At 34.4% G+C, this 10,379-nt stretch overlaps 1 protein-coding gene across 1 annotated transcript; it reads right to left on the bottom strand.

Annotated features, from left to right (window-relative positions):
- Window positions 1-432: 432 nt before the first annotated feature.
- On the bottom strand, window positions 433-9,547 carry LOC108953087 (uncharacterized). Its single transcript, XM_065189838.1, has 3 exons — window positions 9,512-9,547; window positions 1,310-1,504; window positions 433-933 (listed from the first exon to the last, which is right to left on the bottom strand). The coding sequence occupies exons 1-3, from the start codon at window positions 9,545-9,547 to the stop codon at window positions 433-435; spliced, it is 732 nt and encodes a 243-aa protein (XP_065045910.1).
- Window positions 9,548-10,379: the final 832 nt, after the last annotated feature.

Below are 10,379 nucleotides of genomic sequence, written 5' to 3'. Positions count from 1 at the left end.
CCATCATCCAAAACATGATGAATTGGTCTGACCAAGTTGCTTTTGTGGCGTGCTAATTTGACAATGTGTATAAGTGTTATCCTCAATTCAATCACTTATACGTACGTACATATATACATATATACATATATAAAAGATTTAAACCCAAATCCTTGTAACAAACAGTTAAAATCATAAACAAGATATAATTTTCTTAAATTTCCATACATAATAAAATTTTTGAAATTGAAAAATATAGACCCTCAAATAAAAACACCTATTTTGCTTAAATAAAATGAAGTGATGCAAAGAGGAAAAGAGATCGATTAGTATATATTTTTAATTATGGAGCAATTCTACACCCAAAATCAATTTTTAAAAATGGCTGCCTCCTCTTAAATCTAATTAAATATTTAATATATTTTCCTTTTTATTAGATAATACTTATAAATATTAATTCAAGTCAACATCCTCGTCATTGTTTTGCGTTATGGTGTTGAGGTCAAACTTGGGTCTCTTTATGGGTTCGCTGTGGACCGGCACGTGCGCGGCACACCTCGGACAACGCGGAGCCACCACCGAGACGAGCACGTAGAGAAGGCATTCGGGGCACCCGGCGACCGCCATCGACCCGGGCGGCGACGCGCCCTCTTCCCGTTCGGCCATCATCGTCCGTTTGTTCGAGGAGGAGGTGGTGATCGACGAGGAGTGAGGCGCTGGGGAGCCACGGGGGCGGCGGGCAGCGGGGGACCGCTCCTCGCACCCGGCGCGCTCGAGAGCGTACTTCACCTGCTCGAGGGTGCACACGCTCTGGTTCCTCGAGGGCGGCGTGGCTGCCTCCATTTCCGGGAAGTGTGCGGCGGAGGATGGCGGAGGGAGCTTGAGGAGGTTGAGTTCGTGGTATCGCCGGGGTGCCGGATCAGGGTTGCGCTTCAGGAGGTACGTTCTTCCCGACTGCAATTTGTCGAAATTTAGGGTTTTAGTGGATGAAAATGAAGAATAGCTTGGAAAAGATGTTTTTTTTTTTTCCAGAATAATATGGAAAATCAATAATTTATTGTTTGAATACTTTTCCTTAACAAAAAGATCACGGAGAGCCCTCGAAAGAAAGAACAATTATTCTATAAAGGGAAAGCCGAACAAAGAAGAAAGGAGAATCTGGTGTTGCTCAGAGAATTGAAAAGGGATATAGATATGTTACAGACATCGGGGGCTTAGTCTGCAACGTTGGTGGATGATATAGATATGTTACACACTTTATGAATTCAAATTTAAACGAGTACCCATAGGGAATAGAAAAGAAGATGATGTATGAGCTTAAACAACATACTGATAGATCGAGCCGCCTTTCCCAACCGGTTGGAACTTTGAGCTCGAGATCCACCACAGTGGATCCAAGCACTGCTCCGTTGCCGCCGAGCAAGTCTCTAGTAACGAGCTCCCTCCTCCGGTCCCCTTCCTCGTAACCTCTCAACATTCGTGCTTCTGAGCTCACATCCACAACCATCATCCTCTCCCGGATCACCTATGAAAAATATCAGAAGAGAAAAGAAAAAGAGATAGGGAATTAATGTGCCAAAGGGGTTTGAAGAGCCATACGAAACAGATCTCACCTTTATATATTTATACACCTCTTTGAAATGCTACAGTATGGGAAGTCCTAATGGCATCAATAAATGCAATGGTGAGCGAAAATCATTAGATAAGCCATACAGATACTCTTATTCAATAGTTGACTATTACATGGTAGATTTTCCCATTAGTTGATGAATCTTAGTAAGGGGGAAGAAGAGAAGTTTAATGAATCTAATGTGTTACAATAATGCCTTCCAAATATGTCAACCTCAGGTAACACAAGTCTTTTTATGTGCAAATCTTGTACATGCAGTGGTTTCACATTTTCTAGCGGGCAACTTTGGTATGATTTCATTGATTGCACTATCTATTGAATTGCAATGAATCTGTTGTATGCAATTGGGTGCATGAAGGATGCCATTGGAGTTCCATATTAGTGACAATATTTTATGACAGGAGTTTACAGAAAAGATTACTAGTATGTTAGTGACAATATTTTATGACTGTAATAGTGGAATGAGCATGATTACTACTATTGTCATTGAACGGTTGTCATCATCACAAAACATGACATGGATTGATGTTTGTTATCATCAGGATCAGGAGCATGTTGGTAGATAGGTCATAAAGGTGGCAAAAGTTTAGGTTTAGCGGTTGGATCTATTGGGGGCTAGAGCATGTAGATCGGAGGTGGTGATCAACATCGGATGAGCAGGAACTTTTGAATCTTGAGGTTTTCCTTGAATAAGATGGAGAGAGTTGAGAAGTAATTTGCACAAATCGGTATTATATTGTTCACTATGTGGCAGTAATTGATTTTTAAAGAATGCATGACATGCATTTAAAAGAAATCAGTTGGATCCCAGTGGGGAAAGAAAAATTCCTGCTATCACAAAGAGTAGTTGTCACTAAAGATAACTGATACATACAAACAAACAAGCTAGAAAGTGTGCCAATATCTCCTGAAAAACTAATGAGTCTCCAGCAATTCGTCAGATTAGGATATGATCTATTTGGATCAGCATATAAACTAGGTCTCCCAAGTAATTTAACTTGCAAGTTCAAAAATAATTTGACTACATGGATCTAATTGTACGAGAAGCTTGTTGCCATTATGTATGATTCTTCATCCGTTTTAATACCTATGAACTCATTGTGTAGTGTTTTTGTGGATCTTAATTCGATCAAATCGAATAATCTGAATATGTAACTTTTCCAATAATGTGAATATGCAACTTCTTAAATTGCAATAACTGCGCAGATGGTTAAAAAGGAAATATGCAACTTTTTGAATGTCTGCATCTATTTTAAATATGGTTGTTTCATGATGTTCAAACTTTTGCTATTAAGGAAAGCAAATGTTGCATTCACCATAATGCAAAGGTTTCTGACAAATTATTGCTCATCGGTCAGCTGTCTTTGTGAGTGCAGTCATCTTCATTCTTCTGTAATGATTTAGCTGTTTAAATGTTCCATGTTCAATCACACTATCACTGATGGTGTGGAGATCCAAGAAATGGCACAAAGATATGACTAGGTTAATCTGTGTATGTGAATTTAAGTATATTTTTTTTGACATATCTGTATGAATTTGATATGACATCCTTGGCCTTTATGATAGCACAATGATTGGGAAAAAAAAATCATAATAGAAAAATGATTTACATAAAAACTTTGGTCTTACGATCATCTTTGTTGTATGTCTGATCGAAAAGTATCTAGTAAACAAATCGATTGCATGCCGTTCCAACTTTGGTTATTTGTTCTAAAACAGTGTTGCACAGCATAATGATATACTAAAAACTCATTATTATTATGATCTACTGGTCCCAAGTATTTGGGTGTTATGATCATCGTTGGCCGTCTCTTTCGGAAATTCTTTGTCGGTTAAAAACATTACCACCGAACATAGCATCTCAACTTGTTGAATTTGTTGCTAAAGAAATGTTACCTAGCACAATTAATTACCAAAAAAATTTCATGATTATTTTAATCATTACTCTCAAGTTTTTGAATTCTACGATCGATGATCTGTTGGCAGAAATGCTTTATCATTCAAACAGTTCCATTGCACACAGCATGCCAACTTGTGAAACTTATCTCTTAGTACTATGGCATGGCATCCTGAATTATATTTTCTTCATGTATGCAACATTAACGGCGACATAGTTTTTTAGCAGAGCTAATTGGTTATAATAAATCTTCTTACAAAAATGACATATATGATGATATTGTGATCGATAAAAGTCAAGTACTTGTCATTCTCCATGAATATATAGGCAATTAAATTGGATTACTACTCTATAAATCGACCACCATACATAAGCACTCTTTTGGAGATGTTTCTCAATGAGGTGGGTAGGTTAGGTGGTTGGCTCCTCACCTGTGTAGAATGGATTGATTTAGCCAATGTAATTTAATGTCGGGAGAATAATTTATTTGTCGGACTTTATTAAAATTTTTATGATTTATGGATTTATATTCTTTTGATAATATTGACTCATTAGTGGATGGTTGGTTATGACCCAAACTACTATACTAACTCCAATCCTTTGTCTTTATCATTTTTTTTTGGGGTGGATGACTAAATATTGCTTTTGGTTGATTTTATTTCTTCCTTCGGATATATGGTTTTATATTAACAATATTAATATATGTCTTGGTATAACAGTAGCATTATTCCTTTAAAATTTATCCTATATACCAAGACATACAAGTATAAATGTTATTTTCAGTATTCATATCCGGTTCACCAAGATCATAAAGGAATAATGCTACTGTTATACCAAGACATACAAGTATAAATGTTATTTTCAGTATTCATATACAAGTATAAATGTTATTTGCATGTTAGTGACAATATTTGATGACATGAGTTTACAGAAAAAAATTACTAGTATGTTAGTGACAATATTTGATGACTGTAATAGTTGAATGAGCATGATTACTACTGTCATTGAACTGTTGTCATCATCACAAAACATGACATGGACTGATGTTTGTTATCATCAGGAGAATGCTGGTAGATAGGTCATAAAGGTGGCAAAAGTTTAGGTTTAGCGGTTGGATCTATTGGGTGCTAGAGCATGTAGATTGGAGGTGGTGATCAACATCGGATGAGCAGGAACTTATGAATATTAAGATTTTCCTTGAATAAGATGCGAGAGTTGAGAAGTGATTTGCACACATTTGTTTCAATGTAAACGAGAAGAATGCAGACAACTTCTATAAATGCAAAATCGGTATATATTGTTCACTGTGTGGCAGTAGTTCCTTTTGAATGAATGCATAACATATATTTAAAAGTGTTAGGATCGGAGAGACATTAAGAGGGGAGGGTTGAATTAGTGCAGTGGATTAAACCTCGTAAGTTTGAAATTGATTTCGTAAATGTATAAAGATTTCGATTCGACGAATGATGGCTTAGCTAAAATAGCTCGAGTAAAGATAGTCAAGAGTAGGGAGATGAAAACCGAACGATTTACAACTAAATAGAGAAATAATTCAGAAAATTAAACACTCACACATTCAAGGAACACCACGATGTATAGTGGTTCGGTCAAATGACCTATATCCACTTTCGAAGCCTTCTTCGATAAGACTCCCAACTTCCACTAGCAAATCACTTCGAAGGGGAAAGACCAAATACCCTTCTTACAAGTGGTTCACACTCTTACAGATTTTTCTAAAGAGAAAAAGGGAGATGAACACTTAAGCTATTAAAAACAAGACTTTGCTAGACTTTTTCTCACTTTCTAACTACTCAAAAAGGTGTAATCTCTGCTGAGAATTGAGAGGTATTTATAGGCCCCAAGAGGATTCAAATTTGGGCTCTAAATTTGAATTACTTTTGGGTTTCTCGATATTAGCAGTGCCACCGCCTGTCAGTGTCACTGACAGTGTACTGGCGATGCCATCGCCGGTCCTCTCGGGTTCTAGGCGGTGTCACCGCCTGGACTATTCCAGCTCATTGGTTGGGCTCCAAAGTTGGCCCAAATCAGTCCAAACTTGGGCCCAATTGGCCCATAACCGGGTTATAGGATTAACCCTTAATCTTTACCCAAATTATATGAAAACTATGAAATTTAGACATAACCCTAAGTAAATTTTTAACCAGCAACGTCGAGTTTCCTTCCGGCGAGCTTTCCGACGAACTTCCGATACACCCTCGGAGTTTTTCCGGCGAACTCCCAACAGGCTCCCGGTCTTGTTGCGAGTTCAACGAGTCTTTGACAAGTATCCGAACCTTCTCGGTGATCTTCGCGAACCTCCGACGATCTTTCTAGTGGACTTCCGAAAACATCGGCAAGTCCCCGATTCTTTCTCAGTTGGTTCCGGCAGCACTTCCGACGATTCTTCGGACTTACGACAGACTCTCGAACACCAATCGAACTTGACTCCAGTAAACTTTCTTTATGTCTTCAAGCTATCGTAGTTAATCCTACATATGTAAAACACACTTCGATCTAAACAATTAATCCTAAGCATCTAATCAAGTTGTCCGGCATGTCATTGGTCCCTTGACGCTTCGTCCGATTCTTCGGCGCATCATCCTCTCTTGTGGCCTATTGCCCAATCGGTCAATTGACTCCGCAAATCCAATATCCTTAGCACAATTTCCACTCTTCTTGGCTCGATGCCCGAATCCATGGCCCGAAGCCTTCTGTCGATGCGTCGACCGATCCACCGACCCGACGTCCAATCTTCTGACATGTTCCTCCGGCATAACATGATTTTCCTACTATAATTGTCTCATCTTGATCGAAGCATCCTACGTCACTCAAAACGTAGATTAAAACATAAACACATATTGATTGGTTTCATCATCAAAATACGAGATTCAATAATCTCCCTCTTTTTGATGATGATAACCAATCGATGACGGAGTTAACCTTAACTCCCGGAGTTTAAACATACTCCCCCTATCAATATGCCATAATGATAGAAACTCTTGGATTCAAAAATTCAAGCAACATGTCATGATCAATCATGTATGTCATCAACATACTTCTCCCCCTTTGTCATCAACAAAAAGGAGAAGTTCCAACTTTCATGTGTTTAAGTATACGTTCAACATATTGCATGAAAAACATAATATCAAGTTTTATCATCATGCAATTTGTAAGCTTGAAAATTTAGCAAGTGTTACATCATGCTTAGAACATTCAAGCTATCAAGTTGTAGATATGAAAGTTTTACAACATACGAGCAAGCAAATTTAAAGATGTGCAAGTTAGCATATTTGCTTTTCTTTACGATGTGCAAGATAGCATTTTTCTATAATGTTCAAGATAGCAAGTTCTATATCATACTAGCTAGCAAATTAGAGACGTTCAAGAAAGCAACTCTTGCTTCCTGAAATATGCAAGTTGCAACCTAGCAAATTTTTGCTTCCTTTGCAATGTTTGAGCTAGCAATTTTGTTTCCATTGCAAAGTGCAAGTTAGCATGTTTTGTATCTTGAGATAGGCAAGACTGCGCTTTTGGTATGCAAATTTATAATATACAAGTTATAACTTTTACATAAAAAGTTAGCAAAAAGATGTGCAAGATGGACTATTTTGCCGCTTTTCGAAATGTGTAACTTGGCACATAATGCTTCTTTTGAGATTTACAAGACAGCACTTTTGCTTCTTCTTGAAGTATGGAAGCTAGCAAAATTTGCTCCCCCTATATCATTGTCAAATAGAAGGGAATAACAATACAATCATGTAATTCATTTCCCTTTACTATAATCTTCAAATCATGACAAGAGTAAATAACAAAGATGAAAAATGAATGTCAAAAGACATATATCATTTTTGACAAATTTCTTCTTTTGCAAATAGAAAGCATGATAGGAAACAATCTTGATTCAAAAAGAAAACTCAAGTTATAAATTATCAAGATGTCAAGTAGCATATCATGGTTTACAAGAACAAGTTTCTTATTAGTTAATAGCAAAAAGAATTATAGGAGAATAAAATCTTAATAAAATCTTATGATTCGTGTAGAAAATCTCCACTTTTATAAAACGAGAGAATGAAGAATCTTAATTTACATAAAGTTTCAAAACATAATTATCAAGATCATGAATACTAAAAGACCATGAAACATTTCGACAAATCTACTTTTAAATGGAAACCAATCTTGATTCATTCAATAGAAAATTCAAATTATAATTACGAGAAATCAATATCATGATTTTAATAAAACCCATTAAATTCAAATCATTTTCATAATCCATGAGATTCATAAAAATAATACAAATGGATTCATCAAAATCAATAAGATAAAGAAAAATAATTTTTAAGAAAAATGTTCTTCTCTTTTAGTTGTTTCAATTCATGTGATTTATTTCATTCAAGCATGTCCTTTTTTATTTATGTCAAATAAAAACATGCATCATGTTTAAAACCGAAAGTGCGAGATTTATTACGACAAGGATCAATAAGGCACTTTCATTATGGTAAAAATCAATAATCCATAAATCACAAGATTCATCATGCATAATTTCGAAAATCTCATGCATAGAACAAAATTATCAATCATGATATCAAAACATTTATCATTTAAAGCATTCATGATACACATCATATGCAATACATCACATACATTATCATAATAACAAGCATAAGTATTGCTTGCATAATACCAAATCATCATATATATTTTCAAAACATATAAACTCATCATTATATGCATGATTCTAAATCATCATTCATATTATTTCAATCATTGTTTTAATCATCACTATAACTCATCATGCACAAAATGTAAAATCATCTAACATGATAAAAGCATTTATTTTCAAAATATTTATCACTATTTTCATATATGATAATAAAGTATTCATGATACCGAATATTAAATCAATATTTTTAAGTATTTATCACTTTATGATTGTTGTTATCAAACATTTATCATTTAAAGCATTCATTATACACATCATATGCAATACATCACATACATCATCATAATAAAAAGCATATGCATCATTCCAAATCATAAATATTTCAAATAAGCATATGATCATAACTTTTTCCCATTTTATCATTGTAAACAAGAAAGAATAAGGGAAGAACAAAATAGTATAAAATATTTCAATTATTTGAAGGCTTACAAGCCATAAATCCAATGGCATAATGTCATGAAAGATAAGACCTCATGAATTACAAAATACATGATTCATTTTATCAAATCTCTTCATTTTATACATAACAAAAATTATAGGTGTACAAAGAAGAGCTCGTGATTAAAAAAAATCTCAAGTAGTAAATCCAAGAAATCAAGATCATGATTTGAATACAAACTCATTCAAATTCAAATCATCAAATTCATCAAAATCTCAACATTACTTTCAAGAGATTCAAAATGGTATACATAGATTTATCATAATAATCATCAATATCAATAAGATAGAGAAAAATAATTTTCAAGAAGAAAAAAATATTTTCCTCTTTTTAGTGATACATTTTAAGTGATTGATTTCATATAAGCATGCTCAAGTTTTTCGTATGAAAACCATACATCATGATTTAAAATCAAAAAAAATATCATCATATCATCAAGATCAAATAATCATAAAAATCATCATATATAACTTTGAAATCTTATGCATAAAAATCGTCACTCATGGAATCAAAACATTTAATATTTTCATTACATCATTATGCATTACTTCAAATCAAATATGATTTCATTTAATCAAAATCGAGTAATAATATGGAAATCAACATTATACACACTTTTACTTCTTAACCACATATGATTATATTTTCAATCAAAATCATTTTGTTTGTTTATCATAAAATATTTATTTTTTATTATCATTTTCGAAATTACTAGCATGATCATAATTTTTATATTTTCATTTTTAAATATTTAATTTTTAAGAAAATTAATTCTAAACTAAAATAAAAAAAATGTCATGAAAAGCATTATGTAATTACGAAGTAAATTAAGGGCATTTTTATTACCTCATCGTCGAAAGTCGTGAAGGCGTAGTTTGCCATCTCGCCTTTGTTGATTTTTGCCTCATATTCGGAGGAGCTCGAGTCTTCCCAATTTGTGTTCTTCTTCTTGCATTCAAAGCAAGTAGTTCCGTTCTTTTTGTTCTTTAATTTTTGTTTCATTAACTTTTTAAATTTCTTTACAAGTTCAAGTTCACCATCACTTAGCTTATGCTCGAGTGGTCTTCATATGTTCTATGTCTCAAATCCTCCATATTCTTTGGAAGGTGGTTCTCAAGTTCTTCATGAGCATGACACGTCATTTCGTAGGTCATTAGAGACCCAATAAGTTCTTTGAGAGGAAATATTTTAAGGTCCTTGGCCTCTTGAATGACCGTAACTTTTGGATCCCAACTCTTTGGAAGGGATCTTAAAATTTTAGTTACTAGTTTAAAGTTAGAAAAACATTTACCAAGAACTTTGAGTCCATTGATGACATCCATGAAACGGGTGTACATGTCTCCGATGGACTCACTTGGTTTCATCCGAAAAAGTTTGTAAGAATGCACAAGAATGTTGATTTGGACTCTTTCCCTCGGCTAGTGCCTTCATGAGTAACCTTAAGAGTTCCCAAAATATAAAAAACCGAATCACAAATCAAAACACAATTAAATTCATTTTTGTCAAGTGCACAAATCAAGGCATTTATAGCCTTTACGTTTAAAGCAAAAACCTTCTTCTCTAATTCATCCCATTTGCTCATCAAAAGAGAAGATTTTTGAAATCTATTTTTAATAATATTCCAAAGCTCAAAATCCATGAAAATAAGGAAGATCCTCATACAAGTCTTCCAATACGTGTAATCTGACCCATTAAACATAGGCGAATGTGTAAT

The sequence above is a fragment of the Musa acuminata genome, chromosome BXJ1-6 (assembly GCF_036884655.1).
Source record: "Musa acuminata AAA Group cultivar baxijiao chromosome BXJ1-6, Cavendish_Baxijiao_AAA, whole genome shotgun sequence".
NCBI classification, from domain to species: domain Eukaryota; kingdom Viridiplantae; phylum Streptophyta; class Magnoliopsida; order Zingiberales; family Musaceae; genus Musa; species Musa acuminata.
Note: the sequence above shows the minus strand (reverse complement) of the source record. Positions and strands in the feature narration are given on the sequence as shown.

Bases quoted from the DNA above. Each gene is read 5' to 3' on its own strand.
- LOC108953087 (XM_065189838.1), bottom strand. From the start codon at position 9,547: ATGGCAAACTACGCCTTCACGACTTTCGACGATGAG. The intron at 1,505-9,511 runs GTAATAAAAATG...TATTTTTCATAG, and splicing joins TCACGACTTTCGACGATGAG to GTGATCCGGGAGAGGATGAT. The intron at 934-1,309 runs GTATGTTGTTTA...GACAAATTGCAG, and splicing joins AAAGGCGGCTCGATCTATCA to TCGGGAAGAACGTACCTCCT.